Here is a 21051-nt window from a genome sequence, read left to right on the forward strand (position 1 = left end):
CCAATGGAGAGTCCGCCACCATTAGCTTAACTTAATACTTTATACGTTACATTATTACTACGCTCGCTTTTCTATGCTTTTCCTACATCTATTAATGTAAAGCGCCTTTGAAACAATTAACAATTGTGAAAAGCGCTATATAAATAAAATTGAATTGAATTAATATTACTGTACTATATATATTAGGACATTTAATTTAAACATACCTCACAAAAAACAAAACTGATGTGCATATTGAGACAAAACAATGGCACTGATATGTGTTAAAGGGACACTCCACTTTTTTTTGAATTTTTTTTATTGTTTTGGAATCCATTCAGCCGATCTCCGGGTCTGGCGCTAGCACTTTTAGCATAGATAGCACAATCCATTGAATCTGATTAGACCATTAGCATCACGCTAAAAAATAACCAAAACGTTTTGATATTTTTCCTATTTAAAACTTGACTCTTCTGTAGTTACATTGTGTACTACACTGTCAAAAATAAAGGTACAAAACTGTCACTGGGGCAGTACCCTTAAAAAAAGGTCCTAATATGTACCATTTAGGTACAAATGTATCTTTGAACTATATGTACATTTGAAGTACTAATATGGACTCTTTGGGTACGAAGGTGCACCTTTTTGAAAGAATACTGTCCCAGTGACAACTTGTGTACCTTTATTTCTGAGAGTGTAAGACCGACGGAAAATTAAAAGTTGCGATTTTCCAGGCAGATATGGCTAGGACTATACTCTCATTCTGGCATAAAAATCAAGGACTTTGCTGTCGTACCATGGCTGCAGGAGGCGAAATGGTATTACGCAGTGCCCGAAAATAGTCCCCTGCTGTTGAAAGTTACCAGGGGGACTATTTTCGGCTGCTGCTTAACATCATTACGCCTCCTGCACCCATGTTACGGCAGCAAAATATCATTAACACTAGGGGAGCATGAGAAATGAGCATATTTTCAAAAAAAGTGTCCCTTTAAGACAGTGCTACCCAATCCTGGTCCTCGAGGAAAAAAGTTTTAAATGTCTCCTCATTTAACACACCTGATTTAACTCATCAGCTTTTTAGGGAGACATGTTTACCATTTTGGAAGAAGGCTGATTAGTGGACTCAGGTATTTTAAATTAGGAAACATTTAAAACTTTTTGGAAGGGGGTCCTTGGGGACCAGGATTGGGAAGCACTGCGTGAAGATATGTCAGTACAAGATGTTTTTAAATTAAAGCAACTCAAACTTGCATTTTAGTCTGGGTCTAGAATAAGACATGTCTGGGACACCGCCCCGTTGTGTATATACATTTAAACCAGTCTATTGTCTACATGTGTGCACCATGTGTATTTGTACTGTCTAATGTTGCTAATGCACCTCAATATCCCATGTGGGATCAAATAAAGTATTTGATCCTCATGTTTGATTTCAGGCTTTATTAAACATTAAATTAATCTTTGTAAAAACAACACTGATATGAGTTATGTAACTCATGTAAAATCTGATCTGAACACTTCATTATAAATGAAAGATTTTCTTTGTGATTGCACAACAAGTAAAACACACTGACATATATAGCTGCTCCAGCATTTCTGTTTTATAAATGCAATGTGGATGAATTCTAAACTAATATTAATCTTGTAATAAATGTCATGTAATTCGGTGGTTGGCGCATTATATTAATAAACAAGGAACAATGATTGTGTAAGGGTCAGACATGAGTTTAATTAATGCATTAGCGCCCCCTATTGGAGAAGACAAACATTTACTGCTTAACACAAATATATAGTAAAACCTCAAATTAAATGTATATTTAATAATAAATCATATAATTACGTGTTATATAAACAATGTTGACTGGATCGAATATCAATATGGTTTTCTATAAGGATGTAAAAAATGTCATATTCTGAGATGTCCTAACTGATACACTGTTATGCAATTGGTAAAACATAAAAAACTTTTCACTTTGGGAAAATGTAAGTTGATTTTTTTTATATTTCAGGTGTTACCAATTAAAGTACTTTTTTTCACCTTTCAAGTGAGAAAATGTAACTTTATAAAAAAAATGTAGATGTTACCAAATTAAGTTTTTTAAGTAGAGAAGCTTTCACTTTTTACAGTACAATTAATTCATTAACAATTAAAGTGGCAGTAGTTTTGCAAATCTGACAAATCATTAATCTGTGTTTGTGTCATTAAGTTCATTCTTCAGTGATCTGTTGTTGTGGTGGTGAAGTAAACACGCAGTTCATCCTTCCATCTAACTCTGGACTCTCTCTCCACATTATATCCACAACCGAGAAAATGTGGTGGGATTCAAAAGCTGGAATTTATGCCTGCCAGAGAGAAATGAGAATTTTCCCCCTGTTCCTGCCACAAGCTGTCCTGTTTCATTTAGAAGAAATTTGGCAAATACAGACCTGATTTAAAGCACGCTCCGAGATAATCCAGAGAAAACACAATCTAACGAAATATAAAAACAGTTACACCCACTTTATAGACCATACTGCTTTATTCTAAGATTCATAAATGACTTTGACATGAAAACAGTGTGTGTTTGTGTGTGCGCGCGCACAATATTGTTGAGATCACTGGCATATTTGTGACATCCTGTAATCAGTTGGTTTCATAAGGATCCTACGCACTAGGTGTGGTTTCACTCAAAAACACATTTTACAGCAGTTAATCTACTTCAGTCACATATTTACAGATTCCACCTAAACAGAATAAATGAAATTGTTATGCAAGATAAACATTGTTGCATTCATGCATATTTAAATACGCAAACAGTAAATGCTACTTGAAGTCATAATGAGACTCACTGCATCATAAAAAATTCAACAGTACTAAAAGTTTGTATATGCTTTATTCTTTTGTAACAACACTTTCAACTTATAAAGAACATTCAGCGATACCACATTATGGTAATTATACAAATGTATGACCAAAAGAACACTACAATGGAGTATATTACAAAATACTGAGCCAAGCTCACAGATATCTAGTTGTTCCCAAGGCACTGGCCAACTAAGTTGTGTACAAGATAGGACATTTGGCAGGACAACACAGATTCATGTGCTTTGATATGCTTTACAATCACTGATCTATACATTTGTGCATGTTGTGTATGTAACCCCATAACCCATAGGTTACACATTTAACTTTGGCCAAAGATACTCAAAAATGTGCTGACCCTTGTCAAAAGGCCATGTCAGATTATTAAGACAAATTCTTCCCTTATTTTCCTCTTTTACTGAGAGAACCAAACAACTCTGCTAATGGATTACTGTCGGTCTCTCGCTAAAATAACATTTGATTCATACAAAGGCACAGATGTTGGGATATATCAAGATAGCAATACACTGAAATAAAGCACAAAACTATGAAAATAAAGCGGAAAAAAAAACATTTAAACCTAAAACGGCAAAGTGACTCTTTGCATAGTCTGTCACATTATTATTACTATTATTTTAGGAAACAAAGAGAGATATTTGTTTCACTTATATGTCAGTCTCAATTCAATTTGGACAAAAACGAAACGAAATCAAACCTACACTAACTGATCGACTGCTATTGTCTATAAAATATCAAGCAAACTACTACAAAAATAAAACAAACTGCATTGAGGCAATATACATAATATAAATTTAAATAGTACCTCTGTCACATACTGTATAAGGTACATATTCAACATCCTCAAGAGTTAAACAGGAGCATTGTATAAACCAAATAGCATACACATAAAGCGGTACACAGCGAAATGACTCTGTAAGAGGTACATACATCATAGTAAAACATCTGTACCGTCCAGAGATTAATAGTCTTCAGTTACTTTGGGAAAACTGTGAGTGCAAAACAAAAAGGCACTTTGTGGTTTGAATCCTTCAGAGATCATCTGGCAACATTCACAGCTTTAGATAAAGTCAGTTTAAACTGAAATACTTGCTTTATCTGAAAAACACTGAAGAGGAAGTGCGGAGAGATAGCGTAAAAACAACGCTCAGGGAAGATTACCACCACAAACAAACACCGCTTAAGACGGTGGAGGAGATCTGTCCTCCTACAAAAACAAGACAAGACTTTGGTGGCAGGCAGAAACAAAGAGGTAGTTTGGAGAAAAGCTGTGGATTGAGCCATGATCCAGCCAAAAAGTAAAATCTCAAAGCGTTCTGTCGGGGGAATGTGGTGGATGAGGTTGTGTTTTTAGGACTTGTGGTTTGTGGCACTGAGGATAGTGGTTGAAACAGAGCTGTTGTAATTTGCACTTCTGTCAGTGGATGACACAAAGAGGCACTATTGAGAGAAAGCTACTGCTGACAGTGTGAGCTGTTAAACTACACAATCAGTAAGTTCAGACATGACATGAAGGAGGAACATTGATAATATACAACGTCCCGGAGTCAAGGAGAGATGTGCAATGGCTTCCACTGTCGTGTACATTTATGAAATACGCATTTTAATAAACTTGTGGAAATGTTGTTATCACTGGATTCTGAAGGACTTTGATAAAAATGTTTGCCAACTCACAGGTGCATTTGATCATAAAACAGCATCAATTTATATCAAAAATGTCCTGTCTTGGATAAGTCGGGTTGCACGCCAGCCAGCTCCAGGTCCAACATGAACTAGAGGTCTTCTCGGGTCCAAAGAAATATACCTGACCCGAAATTACCCAAATCACTTTTTAACCTGTACTAGACGTGCATAAATATTTTTTTAAAGAAAGACCCGGAGACAAACCCGAGAAAATTAAACCCGGCAATTATTTTTAACTCATGAATGTAAACCCAGTCTGCCTTCCCGCATGCACCAGTCAGACAGAAACAAACCCTGTTGCCCTCGCATCCAATCTGGCCCACTGCTCCATTTAATTACCTTTGTTATCTGACAACAACAACAAGGTAACCACTAAAATGTGCATTTAAAATTGATTGACTGTCTCAATGAAAATTAACCCACATCCAGCCACACAATGTCGCAAGCGCTCTTGGCCAAGGTGGGGTTGGAAAAGGACTTGATGCACACACGCAAGATAGTTCGGGTTGTCTCTGGTCCATTCGGCATTAACTAGGGCTGTGATGGATCACAAAACTCACGGTTCGGATCACATTTTTGAGGCACGGATCGGATAGTTTTTTGGATCAGAAAAAAGGGTGGGAAAAATCATTTATAAACATTTAATTTATAAAAAATGAAAAAATTTGCACAGTAAGTAAGGTCTAAAATTAGTACATTTTATATATTAAATGAATAATAACACTGTCTTTATTGTACAAATTAAATATAATTATTGTTTTTAGAGCCACAGAAGTGATTTTCTCTTTGTTTTTATGTGCTTTTCACTGCTTCTATTAATGTAAAGCTGCGTTGAAACAATGAACTATTGTGAAAAGCGCTATATAAATAAAATTGAATTGAATTGAAAAATTGTCTTGGGTTGTTTGATTAACATTAATGACACAGACTTAATTAAGTTAATAGAGGTTACTGTCTCTTTAAGACCAAATAAGCACAGACTGGTTTCTTAAGATATACATGTTTTATTAGAAAAAGAATATTGTGAGATTATTTTGTGTGTACGTGCCCTGTCAAAAACAGAAAGATTTTATGTTGGCTTACTTTTTGAAACGCGTCTCTCTGTATATGCACTGCTGAGGGCACTTAAACGCGTGCACACACACAGGCGGAGGGCGAATTCCAAACAGCGCTTCCAGGAAGAAGATGCAGCATAAACAATTGCTTCACATAAAAACGTTACGTTGTTTTTCATTGCTCTTTTCAGCAAATGTATGTTAATGGACTACAGTATGAAACACAGTAGCGCAACTCTCTCTATAGTTTACACATGAGGAGTTCTGATCTATGAAGGGATGATTATGCCTTCCTGGAGCTGAACCAGACACATTTAACCGCATATGCGTACAGAAATCTGCTCACTTTAGCGCCTTTTTGTGGTTAAATTGTTTTAAATCACTTGAAGGTTAACATTTGCAAGCCTTAGAAACACGTGCAAATGATAAACTTTCCCTATTTAAATTTGTTAATCCGTGAATCGCATGCGAGCCGAACCGTGGGTTGTGATCCGTACGGATCACAGATCAACTGCGATCCGTCACAGCACGAGCATTAACACATTCATTTTAATTTACCCGAGACCACTATTATTATACCCCACCTGTGTCCAAGGCGCACATCAAAGTTTTAGACCCAAACTCGCTCGGGTCGGACCTCAGGTTTTCTGATCTAAGTGGACCCGTGAAGACCTCTAACATGAACCACTTGGTTGTGTCCCTCCTCAGGAAATGAAATTAAAACTGAAATTCCAGCTGGCTGTTTGAAATGACTGTAGTCTACTGTCTCTCATAGAGCTTTATATTAAATTAAACATGGCGTCTAAGCTAAGACTAAAATCTGTACGCCATAGCAACACTGCTTTAGATTTCCTTCTTGATATTTTATGAACTGTTTCTCTACAGCATCTTCATGCAGAACATTTGACTTTGGCTTGATATCCATTTAAGTGCTTTAAGTGAGATCCAAGCGCATCTAGTCGGGCGGATCTGTCCATAGACAAAGTACTTAATATTCTTAAAGTGCAAAGAATTAGTATGACAAAGCCTAAGACATGCATATAAATAATACTCCATTCATAAGCACAGTGCAGGAGTGAGATTGATCCTTTAGTACCATACTGTATAATATACCACACACTTAACATGAACACACTTTATCAATCCTCACCCTGTATTTAATCATCTACTGTACATCAGGTTGAAGTTGAGAATGTAAATGTGTGCAGTTTGGGCTTCTCTGTACTCAGTCTGACATTGGGATGTTTTTACCAGCACCCGCTCACACTGGCAATGTCTGTGTGAAACTGGCGTGGCAGGCGACCGCTGGCGCCCCCTTCCAGGAACGAGGAGCGGATGTTGGGCGGTTCAAAAAGCTTTCTTCCATTCTTGTTCAGCTCTGTCAAGACAAAGAGAAGGGTTCATACATATTCAGCATTTATACTGCATACATGCATGTTAACATTACCACACGTCTTGCAAAACACTCCCTTAAAACAAACGTGAATGTTTCTCTTCTCTGTGGTATGGCATATTACGCACAGAAGCCATTGGCACATGCCACTATGTTTAGTGGCAAATACAGTGTCCCGTGGCTCATAGGCATAGCAACAGATTTGTGGCCCACCCAACCAGAAAGCAATTTTCTGGACAGAATTAGGTAATACAACAATAAATAATAACACTACAAATAAACGTCATATGAAATAACTTCTATCTATTCACAATTTTGTTTCCACTCTCAATTTTTTGCAGTTTCGACTTACTTTGCGCTTGTCAAAATGAAACGTTAAAGGGGGGGTTCAATGGTATTTCAAGCATTCTGACTTATTAACACAGTTATAGAGTTGTTTCCTCATGCTAAATGTAGGCAAAGTGTCAAAACAGCAGTTGGCCGTGTTACAGAGTATTTCTGTGCCGAATGCACTTTGCCAGGGTTCGTAAAAGTTTCGGAAAGTTTTTTTCGATTACAGTTCCAACTGACGTTTCAGGGGTTTTCTATACGTATCATTTCTTTAAATGGGCACTTCCCTCGAAAAATCCCCGCCCACCCGTCAATCAGCGGGAGACGCTAGAACTTGCAAACAGCTTATTACGCCACTCAGCTTTGTTTAATTTCAAAAGTCAACAATGGCACGAAAGATGAAGTGTGTTTTTGGATGTAAGGAGAAGACATCCAGCCTTATGAAAACGATGGATATAGTTTATTATCCGGATTAGCAGCGGAGTTTTGCGTGTTTGTTTGATGCTGTGGATTTTCCCAACCGGGTCATGACGAGTTGCACGCGGTAAGTAAGACTTCTGTCTTATGTTGGAAATAGTCGCGTGCATATTATATAAATGACACGAACATGTAGTGAATCATAAGTTATAAGTGTTGTTGTATAGTGTTGCATGACTCGTACTCGCTCCTCCTGCAGTATAACTCCTCCTTCTTCATTTTTTCGTACGTTATCGGAAAGATTCGGTAAAGCTAATCTTTCTTTTATAAATGTGATTAAACTAAAGACTCTTTGGAGATATAAAGGATGTCATACAACTCTATAGGTACTCCAGATTAACATCAGAAATGCAGAAACTGCGTGTGTTACGTGAGCTTTAAATATGATTCTCCAGAGTTTGTTCTGCATTGAGTAAGACATCTTTTCATAGGTTAAAAAATGTGTGTTGAAAAACTGTTCTCCACAATAAATAAATCGGATATAAAAATGTTCGTTCTTTGATGATTACTGAGCGTCTGAGCGTTTTATCTCTTGCACTCCTTTGCGCGAAGTTCTGCGAACTGACAGATACGCTTGATTATGATCAAAGATAAAGGACTTTGTTATGATCTTCAACCAGGTGCCCCAGCTTTTTATATAACTAATTACTCCAGATGTTTATCTGAGATGTTCTGAATTTAGTTTATGTACATGATAGTTTATCTGAATGTAGTGCTATCAGTCATATTTACCCATCAGTTATGTATGTAGGCTTACGTGTTATTTCTCTGGACAATTTATGCTAACAGCTGTTTAGTCTGCATTCCTCTCATCAGTACAAAACTATGAAGTGAAAAACATATTCACACTTTTTGGACATAAAGTTATATGGTAACATGAGCCATATGAGCAGCTCTGTTGTTTATCAGTTTCTTAGTTTATACAAGTTACGTTTTTGAATAGGGTTTGTTTCCAAATTCCAAATATTATATCAGTGACTTAAAAATTTTGCTTTTTTGAAAACCACGCATAAACATTATTTTCTCAAAAAATACAAACATGTACATATATGTAGCTCATATAATATTGTAGCCCAGTTTGTGCTGAACGCAGTGTTATGAGACCCTTGACATTAATATGTTTAAAGCAACTGAAAAAAACCAGATGTAAGAGCATGTCAGAACCTCTGCCAGTGTCCCAAAATTGTCGGACCCCAAAATGGGCGACCCAAAATGGTGACTTCCATGTAAGGAGACCGTTGTGTATATAGATAAAACGGCTCATTCTTAGGTAATAAAAACATAACGGTTCATTATGTAAGGTCTTTATACACCACTGAAAACATAGTTATGTATATTATATTGCATTTTTTGGTCGGCAGATCCTCAAAAATGTACTTATCGCAGCTTTAAATCTTTAATAAAAAAACATAATCAAATATTTAAAAAATAACAAACTTTTAAGAACATATCTGTATATATTGTACACTGATGTATTGAATGAATTAATTTTTTTCACAGCATATTTATAATCTGTTTTTTGTGCACTATCCATGCTTGTCCGAGCTTTGTCCACTATCTTGGATGGATTTTACTTTTTTTGCAATGCATTTTTGGATTTCACTCTCTATGAAAGATGTGATATTGCTATAGGTTTTTGCCAAAAAATATGTAAGACAACATAATTATATCTTCTAAAATGGTTTTGGAACAGCATTTGCACGATGCCTCAATTTGCTTACTAGTTTTTGGAACAAAGCCTTTGTGCTATGTTTTTTTAGATGACAGATCTCATTTACGGTAAATGTAGTTGACAATGCCAAAGTTCTGGGATTTTGCTGTTTTTGTTGTAGAGAAAGCATTTTTCTTCCTAAGCCCAAACTTGCCTGAATCCAGATTACAGAAGATTTGTGTTTGGCGTCTGATCTCAATAAGAGAAATAAACAATCGCCTGCATTTAATTACTGTCTGTTTCCCAACTCTTGGGAATGTCAACCATGCCATCATTTCACTTTTAAAAGTGCCGCCTCGACCTCAGGCGTTGTTTTAATCCCAAACCACCACCAGGATGATAAAACAGTAAATAGTAAATATGATTTCCATACTGCAGGAAATGATTCTGGTGATGTTGTTGTGGGTGATAAAACACATCACAGCTGCTCTGCATGTCTAACGCTCATGCTCTTGTCACTGTCATGCTGGAAAGTGGACAGTCAGTCAGGCGTCCGTCAGACGTTATGTAATTGCAAAGCCAAATCCAGTTTCAGTCCTGACACCTCAATAAATCATAGTAATGAAACTTTGCAGCTGTCTGAGTTATTCAAACTAATAAAAGATGAGTCTTACATGACACGAGAGTCTATTTACTAACATTCCCTCATGGTTATTCACTATTGCTGCTTTAAAGATGCCAAAATTATACCAGAATAAAAAATCAGCCAACTCAGTTTGTTATCTGTGTGCTGTCAGAAGAGCTGAATTTAATGTTGTGTCACACAATGACCACATTTACATGCACCCTCATAATGGGATTTTGGCAATACTGCGATTATACTTTACCTCATGTTAACACAATGCTTCCATAAAAACAATGCAATTAAGCTCAGAATGGCAGCAAGCATAATCATATCAAAACAGGTGGCGTATGCTGTTTTTATTCGCAGTATACGTCCATAAAAACACAGAGGTTGAGTCCAACAAAAGTCACATTTATGGGCCATTGCGGTCTCATTTAAGCAACTGATATTTAAGCAAAATACACTAGTGGGTAAATTGCCAGTGGGCAAAATAACACAGACCAAAACAAAAAAGACCAGAACGAACATTCAAAGAGAAAATAAGCATTGTTTTTGACAGCTCCTTTAACTAGTATTGTTGTAGACCAAAATTTGTATATTCCTAGTATTTTAAAATTCCACTGACCTGAGATGGCAAGCAACATTTTCCTGCGGGCTCCGAATGTGGTGATACCCAGTTCCTTCAGGTCCTGATCGGTCAACGTGAGAAACGTCTGGAGGTCAATCTGAAAACAGACAGAAGTTACTGTATTTTTGTTTACACATTTTGTCACACCAATATAATCTGTGGTTAGATGACAGGGAGTGGGATTATAACATTCAGAACGGAGTTGAAATTGCAATTTTAATATTCATTTTCAGAATTTGGAAAAACCCAGTAAATCAGACTGAATGTAAGAATGAGGCTGTTTACACTTGGTATTAAGATGTGTTTTCGTCGATCGGATCACATGGACAACGTTAAAGACAAGTGTAAACTGTGTTTAAAACGTTTTGAGCTCGTCCACTTTCGACCACTTTCAACCACATTCAGAGGGAGTTGAAAACCCTTTCGATTGGATTTCTTTTGTAGTGTAAACGCGCATGTGGTTGAATGTGTTCCATACGAGACAGCCTTAACCAAGTTAACTCGTCAATTAAGAAAAAAACGCTTCCTTGCCAATGATGAGTATTTCCGGCTTTCCGCAATACTGCTGTTATCCACCAGGTGGCTCTTCCGCAACTTATAAAACCCAGAAGTATCGCCCTAGGGAAAACAGCTGTATGTCCGTGTAAGTTTTGAGGATCGCTGTGAATCTGATCACTATCAAAAGTCCTTCACAAAAAAAAGAATGATCTCAGCTTTTTGCTCAAAATTTGGTGTTTTTGAAGAAACTAACCCATATTTGAGAGGTGATAAAAAGAGAACTAATGAAGGTAGGATAAAACAGTTTTTTCGTTTGAAAGCAAAGTGTCTGGTTTTTCATTAGATTGTATGTTTATGAATTTAAAGAAGAACATTTTCTGGAAGGCATTACATTTTTGTGAAAATCATGAAAAATACTAGCACTGGTCAGCAACATTTTTAAAAACGCTGGCAGGGAAACAGTTAAACACACACTGTAAAAAATACTTTGCTGCCTTAAAATTTTTTGTTAAATCAAGTCATGTCAACAGAGATGAGTTGTCACAACTTATAAAATATAGTTGAGAAAAGTCAACTTAATTTTACAAGTTATAACAACTCACCTGTAGTAATAACAACTCATCTCTAGTCAAGATAAATAATAGTAAGTTGAAATGACTTGTAAATCCGAGTTGATTCAACAAAAAATTTTAAGGCAGCAAAGTATTTTTACAGTGCATGACAGATGAAATAAATGGTGCTGGTCAGGATTTTCAGATTGGTCTAACAGTACTGTACTTTACATGTACCAATATTTAATTGAAAGTAATCAAGTGTAATGTAATACTGCATTATTCTCAATGTATAAATTCGATTTACATTAAAAACAGACAATAGCAGATTAATGAATTAATTGCCTGCTGTCATTTTAACACAAATCCTGTTACACATGCAATTTATTTCTGAACTGTTCACATTCACTTAAGACATAACTGACTATGTGTAACCAATATTTTTGTAAATATGTCTGTTCTAGTGCAAGAAAACATGAACCCAGTTAGTATATGTGTGGTTTCTAAAGATTTTTTGAAAAAGCCATCAAAATCAGACAAACAGACCAATGCTACTCGCTTAATATAACCTGTTAATAAACACTCTCATTTACAGAATTAATAAACCATGTCTGACTGGTGTCCATTTCTTTACTATAATAAAGTATAGAAATGCATATTCAATTTAACATATACATATATACAGTGGATATAAAAAGTCCACACACCCCTGTCCAAATTGCACGTTTCCGCGATTCATAAAATGAAACCAAGATGAATCATTCTGGAACCTGCTCCAACTTAATTCCCTACTTGAAACCTATATATTAAAGTAATTAACATTAAGAATAATTTTGTGGTGAAAAAATGGCAAGTAAGGTTGTGCGGTAGCCAGGTTGCATAAGTGTGAACACCCTTTTACAATAGTGATTGTGGCAGTGTTCAAAAGCAACCAATCACATTTAGACTTAAGTTAAATATGAAGTAGTACATACCTCTCATCAATTAAAATTACTTTTTAACTATTAATGAAGTGTGCCTGGCCCTAAAGGATTTTTTCTGAGTATCATCCCACTGAAAAAGCCATTGTCTGTGTAGAGCTTACTCAGCAGGTACATGATCACATTGTTGAAAAATATCAATCAACAGAGGGTTAAAAACATTTCCAAGACACTGAATATACCATGGAGTACTGTAAAAACAATAATCCACAAGTGGAGAAAATATGGCACAACATTGATATTACTAAGACCAGGCATCCACCTAAAATTTATGAGAAAACCAGGAAAAAATGGTAAGGAAGGCTGCCGAGAGGCCTACAGCAACATTAAAAGAATTGTAACAATATCTGGCAAGTACTTTTTGCTCCCTACATGTGACAAAAATCTCCTGAATTCTTCATGTTTGGGCTATTAGCATTTTTAATCAAAAATATCATTAAGTCCATCTAAAGTTTGTAAAAACAAATATTTCTATATCCCAAATCCATGTGGAATAATGTATTATAGTCAATTGAGACCAAAGTTGAACTTGGGCCGTTATACCATATATATTTGTTGCAATAAAACCCACATCACTAAATGAACACCATGCCCACAGTAAAGCATGAAGGTGACAGCATCATACTTTGTGGCTGCTTTTCTTTGGCTGGAACTGGGGTTTTTAATTAGGGTAGATAGAATAATGAATAGCTCCAAATACCTGTCAATTTTGGCCCAAAACCTAAAGGCTTCTGCCAAAACACTTAAGATGAAGAGAAATTTCACCTAACAGCATGACAATGACAGAAAGCACACCTCTAATCAACAAAGGAATTACTTCACCAAAACAAGATCAATGTTTTGGAATGGCCCAGCAAGAGTCCGGATCTAAATCCCATCCAAAATCTATGGGGTGATCTGAAGAGGGCTGTGCACAGGAGAAACCCAACCAATTTGACCGATTTAAAATGCTTTTGCAAGGAGAAATGGCAAAATATTGCAAATTCAAAAAGTGTAAAATTGATTAACACATACCCATTAAGATTGAATGCTGTGATTCAATTTAAAGGTGCTTAAACTAAGTCTTAGTTTAAGGGTGTGCACACCTATGCAACCTGGTTGTTGTGCAACTTTACTTGCCATTTTTTCAACACAAAAGTTTTCTTGTTGTTGTTAACTTTGGTGTATGGGTTGGAAGTGTGGAGTCGGGTTGGAACAGGTTCCAGGGTGGTTCGTCTTGTTTTCATTTTTTAAATCACAAAAACCTGCAATTTTAACAGGGGTGTGTAGACTTTTTATATCCACTGTATATATATATATATATATATATATATATATATACACACACACACACACACACACACACACACATACATACCTACATACAAATATATCAAATGAAAGAACAGATCCTCTGCGTTCAAACAAACAAACAAAACGGGAAAAAAAGTTTCATCCTATGCTCATTTGATCTCTTTTTATAACCTCTCAAATATGGGTACATTTCTTTAAAAATATAACATTTTGAGCAAAAAGCTAAAGATAACTGCATTTTGTAAAGGACTTTAAGAGATCAGATTCAAAACGATAATCGAAACATACACAGAGTTTACAATGTTGTTGAATTAGTTGATGCTTCAGATAGAGTTAATACATCCTGCAAGTTTCATAGCTTAAATACCCCTCCTTTTCAATATCAAAATATCTGATGTAATACTTCTCTGGAAAAAAATTATAATAAAAAAGGCTGTGAACGGAAGTGAATAGATACATTTTCACATAACCTGCCCCCAAGAGAACTTTTTGCAACTAGTAACGACCCGCTCATCCATGAGTTTTGAATTACATCGCGTAAGAAGGAAGCGGAAGATCTGATAATAATATATGGAGCGTTTCCCGGACAGGATTTAGATTAATCCAGTACTAAGCCTTAATAGTTATATTAGGACATTTAAGTAGTTTATAAACAAAACTTACAAAAAAAACAATATTGGTGTGCAGCTTGTGACAAAACAATGGCACTGATACAGTATATGCTCCCTGGTGATTTTTTAATGACTTTTATTGTTGTGTCTGCGAGATTGTTTGGGTATCTGCGACACGAATAAACACACAATGCTTAAAAAGGCAGTTTGGGAGTTCTATACATAAACTGGAGTTTTAGCTGCAGCATTTAAGCTGTCAATCACAGAAGTGGGCGGGACAGCGACCCAGGCCGAGCGCTCTTAAAGGGAAAGCACACAAATCAGACTTTTTCAATAAAAGGATTATACAAAGGGTGGAAAATAGTCACAAAGTATTTAAATTTGTTATGTTTTTTGGCAAAAACCTTTTGTAATATTATAACTACACCTCATGGAACATAATAAAATAATAAAAAAACACATCACGACCCCTTTAAATGAGTCATTAATAAATGTACTGTGTTGAACTCAGTAGATTCCTGTCATTTCAATTTAACATCTTTAATTTAAACTCAAACTCACAAATGAAAAGGGAACTCAATACTGCATTGTACATTTTGCCGGGCTGTGGTGAACACTGTAACGTGTCAGGACAACAAGACCCTGATGTGTTTACAAGATGACAACCAGAACCAGATTTTGGACTCTCTTGCATCTAGGAATGCAGAGCTCGGCATGTTGCGTGAATCGGATAAATATTTCTTTGGCTATTCCATGGACTATTTTGGCTCTGTGGCAGAAGTTGCATCGTTGTAGCTTTAGTCACCAACACGAGACATGTGCAGTGTATTAATAACGTCACATCCCATGTGAGCAGCATAACCCATTTATACTGAACCTCTGAATGTCAGACATTATGAACAAACATATTTACATGCATTTACATGATCTGGAGTCCCATCATTACCTCCTGCTGTTGAAACACATCTGTGTACTTTCCAAGGCCGAGTTTACTGAAAAGCTCAGGTAGATCGGATCCTTTGAGTGATGTGTTGAGATTACAGCCATTTGTTCCCGTCATTGAAGAGATGCAATCCATGTAGTTACTGCTGCTCAGGTAGTGCTCTAGCCCAAAATACAATTCAAACGGTTAACTTCAGCCAAGTAAGCATTGCAGTCCATCAATTTTGAGGATTTTAAGGCTCTCAATGGCAACAGAGACATCTTTCTGGCCCAATTGTATTTACACTACAGTTTGTGGCAGCTATTTGTTTTTGAGAGCTTGCGATTTAAGAATGCATTTGAGTCCGATAGCATACGATTGCAAATTCAGGCTGACAACGACAGTAAAGCATCGACTGACTCATGATACAGATGGATGCTGAAATAAAAATGAATGCACACTGGCAACCAACAGAAAAAAAATTCCACTACAGTGGCAGATGCTTAGAGAAATGCTTATGATTTCATGCTAATGCTAATTTATGTTCATAAATGAAACTTGAAACATTTGATTGCACAAAACAATCACTAATGTAAAGATCTCACCAGTTTTATTTTGTTTTCTTTTGGGGCTGATGGGCAAGGAGAAGTCACCGTGTACTGGGAGCCCGCTCCCATTTCGCTCCCTCCAGTTATCAGAGTCGCTGCCACTCGCCACTCCCTCTCTGCTGCTGGAGCGGGACAGAGCCAGAGTCGACCCCTAAAAAATACATCACAGCATCATTACAAACCTGAATTAAGGCCTGTGAGAATGCTACAATTAGCATGACCTGAGTTTAGGTGCATCTGCTGGGGAAGTTCATCTCACCTCATATGTAGTGGACATGGTGGGTTTATAAGACACATGGTTCGCTCTGCGCAACTCCTTAATGGTCTCTGCAGGCATGGACTTTGAAAAGCCAAGACCGCTCCATGTGTTAGTTGGGGTGCGGACCTCTGTTACCACTGGCTTCTTCAACATTGCTAATTAAACACAGAAGAAAGCGTTTTTAAATAACTGGTTGACCGGTACGGTTCTTCAAATTTGAAAAAGCAATAAGGCTGATATAATTCAAATGTAGTAACAATTATGTAGTTTATTTATAAGTTATTTTGTATAAACAAAATTAAGTTTTGCACTTTCTCTAGTTATTATACTCAAAAACAGATGTTTTCTTAAATTAAGTCAAAGTATAGGATATTGTTTGATCAATAAAGATTGTCAGGTTTCTTTGTAAAAGTAATAAAGCTACTGCTGGACTGCGGATCTGACATCTCACAATACTGTTTAAATATGATGTACCAATGTAAAAAAAAGAATGATAATTGGTCTGACAGACTCTGGCTTTACTTCTGAGTAGTGTTTCTTAAAAAGCACCTATTATCCGATTCACGATTTTACATTTCCTTTGGTGTGTAAGTGTGTAGTACATGTTAATGATATGCAAAAGGTACAAATCCCAAAGTAAACGATGACGTGAGTTACCGTCTCCAACGCAAATCTCTTTTCTTGGACTACAACAAACACACAAATTGTTTACTTCCTGTTAACGTGGACATAATGGTCATTATCATAATTCACCCGCTTCTGACTCACAGCCTGTAAGTAGTCGACGTTTTCATATTTAATGAATTTACTACTGACTAAACCATGATTCAAACACAAGTTTTGTGCAGTGTAGAGTAGCGCTTGTTGTTTGTGGTTTCTACAATCACAAATGCAGACATGGTTTTAATGTTTTAATATCTTGTTACGTTCTGCTCAAGCCACGCTGGAAAAGCTGATCGATCACCTTGGTCATCTGCATTTTCTGGATCAGATTTGGCTCGTATTGATAAGGTAGTAAAGACGAAATTAACTTCTGTCAGGATTGCATTGGTAGCTGATCTTCCAAATACTGTACAGTAAGGAGCGTCACATGTCTGTCTGACGACAGAGATATTCAGGCCAATCACAAAGGTCTTGTCAGCTGGCCAATCGGAGGACTGCGCTTTTCAGATCAATGAAGAAAATGAAGCTTTTATTCATTTGGATTTAATTACAGCTAAGCACATTTCTCTATGAATTGTCATTACATTACATAACATTTAGTCTTTCGCTTTTGTCCAAAGCGACTTATACATGAGGTAACAATAGAAGCAATTAGAGCAACACAAGAACAGCAATACATAAGTGCACTAGAACTAGTCTCATCAAATCTAAAATAGTACACACTCACCTAAAGGATTATTAGGAAGACCTGTTCAATTTCTCATTAATGCAATTATCTAATCAAGCAATCACATGGCAGTTGCTTCAATGTATTAAGGGGTGTGGTCCTGGTCAAGACAACCTCCTGAACCTCCTGAAAGAAATGTGATTTAAGCAATTTTGAGCATGGCATGGTTGTTGGTACCAGACAGGCCGGCCTGAGTATTTCACAATCTGCTCAGTTACTGGGATTTTCATGCACAACCATTTCTAGAGTTTACAAAGAATGGTGTGAATAAAGAAAAACATCCAGTATGCGGCAGTCCTGTGGGCGAAAATGCCTTGTTGATGCTAGAGGTCAGAGGAGAATGAGCCGACTGATTCAAGCTGATAGAAGAGCAACTTTGACTAAAATAACCACTCGTTACAACCGAGGTATGCAGTAAAGCATTTGTGAATCCACAACACGCACAACCTTGAGGTGGATGGGCTACAACAGCAGAAGACCCCACTGGGTACCACTCATCGCCACTACAAATAGGAAACAGAGGCTACAATTTGCACAAGCTCACCAAAATTGGACAGTTGAAGACTGAAAAAATGTTGCCTGGTCTGATGAGTCTCGATTTCTGTTGAGACATTCAGATGGTAGAGTCAGAATTTGGTGTAAACAGAATGAAAACATGGATCCATCATGCCTTGTTACCACTGTGCAGGCTGCTGGTGGTGGTGTAATGGTGTGGGGAATGTTTTCTTGGCACACTTTAAGCCCCTTAGTGCCAATTGGGGATCGTTTAAATGCCACAGCCTACCTGAGCATTGTTTCTGACCATGTCCATCCCTTTATGACCACCATGTACCCATCCTCTGATGGCTACTTCCAGCAGGATAACGCACCATGTCACAAAGCTTGAATTATTTTAAATTTGTTTCTTGAACATGACAATGAGTTCACTATACTAAAATGGCCCCCACAGTCACCAGATCTCAACCCAATAGAGCATCTTTGGGATGTGGTGGAACGGGATCTTTATGCCCTGGATGTGCATCCCACAAATCTCCACCAACTGCAAGATGCTATCCTATCAATATGGGCCAAGATTTCTAAAGAAAACCTTGTTGAATCAATGCCATGTAGAATTAAGGCAGTTCTGAAGGCGAAATGGGATCAAACACATATTGGTGATCCTAATAATCATTTAGGTGAGTGTACATAGCCAAGGTAGATGACGTCAATATTCTGAATTTTTGACTAACTTCCGCCTACAGGAATACGTCAAAAAGGAACGTGGCCTTGTTGTGCATCCACGAAGAAGACGAAGAGTTGCGTTAGTAGAGTGTTTGACGCTGTTATTGTCATCCCGGAGTCTAATCCCCTTCCTCAATCTGGTGTGACCTTTCGAAAAAACGTTCGCTAAGCTACTTTTAAATTCGCTACGTATTTGTGAAGGAGGGACTTCATAGAAAAAGGAAGACACCAGCCCGATTTTAGGACAGGAAGTAAATTGTGTAGAAAATACAGAGTTTATTTATCCACGTTATATTGTGCACTGTAATCATTTCATTCAATTTTCAGTGATTTTGTTTTTGCAGTTTGATGATATTTCTTGACATTGTGTCACACCCATGTAGACGTCAGAAATAAGAACTTAATAGGAATTTCATGCAAGATCTCTCAGCATTGTCCTAAATCAACCAAAGCCCAGCGTTTTATAACACAACTGTGCCACATTACAATAAAGTTTCAACATAAATCATTAACAATGAAGTGTTTAGAGATTGAGCACATTCCTCTTTCTCAGGCCAACAGTTTTATAGTATGAACACTGGACACAGGACATGAGGTACAACAAGGATCTTTTATTTACTGTGAATGTGAAACACTGCTTGCTCTCGCTGCCAGACATTCAGTGTGTGAATACACTCCAGTTCTGGCTTTGTTCTTTGCTGGCATGCTAGACTAAACATATCCAGTGTCCAGTTTCTCCAAACCGCCTCCCAACTGAATTGTTAACAGTATAGATGGGTGGGAGACACCGTGCTGGGTGTATTAAGTTAAACTGCGATTTGATTGGTCGATCACATACCTTTGGTCGCCAATAACTTCTTTTGCTCGTAGTCAAAAGCCTGTGGAGGAGAAAGAGAGAAACCCAATTATGTTAAAGCTTCTGGAAAGTATTTAAGAGTTATGTCCCTCATTTCTCCTGTCAGTTCGGTTTACGGTACAAGGAGGGTGAATGGTAAACACTCCCTCAGTCTGTCATAACCCATTATCAGACTGTGCTGAACCGAATGCTGTTGACTCTCAGTGTGTTCAGAAACATGAGAACGTGTGTGAGATCACAGAGATTATTTCCATATATGTTAAAATGAATCTAAATGTGATGAAATCCCTGCTTGCAATAATGTGATAACTGTTATGGGAACTGAATGAAAGCCTTTGATGTGATGCCGTTTGAGTTTATCATCACCTGCATGTTGGTGAAGGAGGATTGGGACGGTAGACGGATTCTGTCCGAGTTCTGCTGAGCTGCCCGTTCTGCTGCTCGTTCACTTCCTGGTGCGCGTTTATCAGTCACGGGACTTTCAGAAGCGCTGGAGTCTGAGTCTGACAACAAAGAGTCTGAGCTGGAGAAACAGACAGTAAACATAGGTAACAGATCATATAACTTCTCTTTCAACAGACTACACAGACTACAGCCCTATTCGGATGGTAATTGTTCCTCATAAGGATGTCTGTAAAAATACATTTGCATGCCTCTTCTACAATAAAACTAATTCGGATGAAGATTAAATGTATGTGTGTGTTTCTAATTCAAAAAACCTGGAAATGCGCTGCACGTGTGGTTAATTACATGGTCATTCAAATGACCCGGACCCTTTCGAATAAGGTAATAAATAATAGACCATTTCATTCATGTCTTTGCCTATTTGCGTTTAGAATGAAAATGGTCTATTATTAATTATTTGATAAGGTCATGAATAATAATGTTGAGCTCTGCTCTAATTGGCTGTCAGTCAGTTGCTGGTCAGTCACTCAGCTGGTATACTCAAAGTAAACATACCTTATATGTTTAAGAATGTATCAGACAAAGATACAGATTTTGAGGAATAAACCATTGCTTGAAGATTGCTAATGGATGTTTCTGTGTGGTAAGTTTATTTGTGTTTTTTTAGTATGGACCTACAAAAGTCTCAGTTAACGTCAATATTAAAACTTCAGTCTAAAAGCTAACTCAGCAGACACAACTTTGTTTTTAGCATTGTAATAGCATTGTAATTAATTTAA

General features: G+C 37.0%; 1 protein-coding gene across 2 annotated transcripts in view; it reads right to left on the reverse strand.

Annotated features, from left to right (window-relative positions):
• Positions 1 to 6205: 6205 nt before the first annotated feature.
• LOC129420420 (protein bicaudal C homolog 1-B) overlaps positions 6206 to 21051 on the reverse strand; it is a 121381-nt gene continuing 106535 nt past the window's right edge. For both annotated transcript variants that reach the window (XM_055175319.2, XM_055175318.2), the window contains exons 15-21: positions 20234 to 20390; positions 19850 to 19889; positions 16401 to 16555; positions 16139 to 16292; positions 15558 to 15715; positions 10676 to 10775; positions 6206 to 6952 (exon numbers count right to left, since the gene is read on the reverse strand). In XM_055175319.2, the coding sequence (XP_055031294.2) occupies positions 6822 to 6952; positions 10676 to 10775; positions 15558 to 15715; positions 16139 to 16292; positions 16401 to 16555; positions 19850 to 19889; positions 20234 to 20390 (895 nt within the window). In that variant the 3' untranslated portion in view covers positions 6206 to 6821. The remainder of the gene's footprint in view (positions 6953 to 10675; positions 10776 to 15557; positions 15716 to 16138; positions 16293 to 16400; positions 16556 to 19849; positions 19890 to 20233; positions 20391 to 21051) is intronic.

This window comes from Misgurnus anguillicaudatus, chromosome 4 (assembly GCF_027580225.2).
Source record: "Misgurnus anguillicaudatus chromosome 4, ASM2758022v2, whole genome shotgun sequence".
In the NCBI taxonomy this organism is placed as follows: Eukaryota; Metazoa; Chordata; class Actinopteri; order Cypriniformes; family Cobitidae; genus Misgurnus; species Misgurnus anguillicaudatus.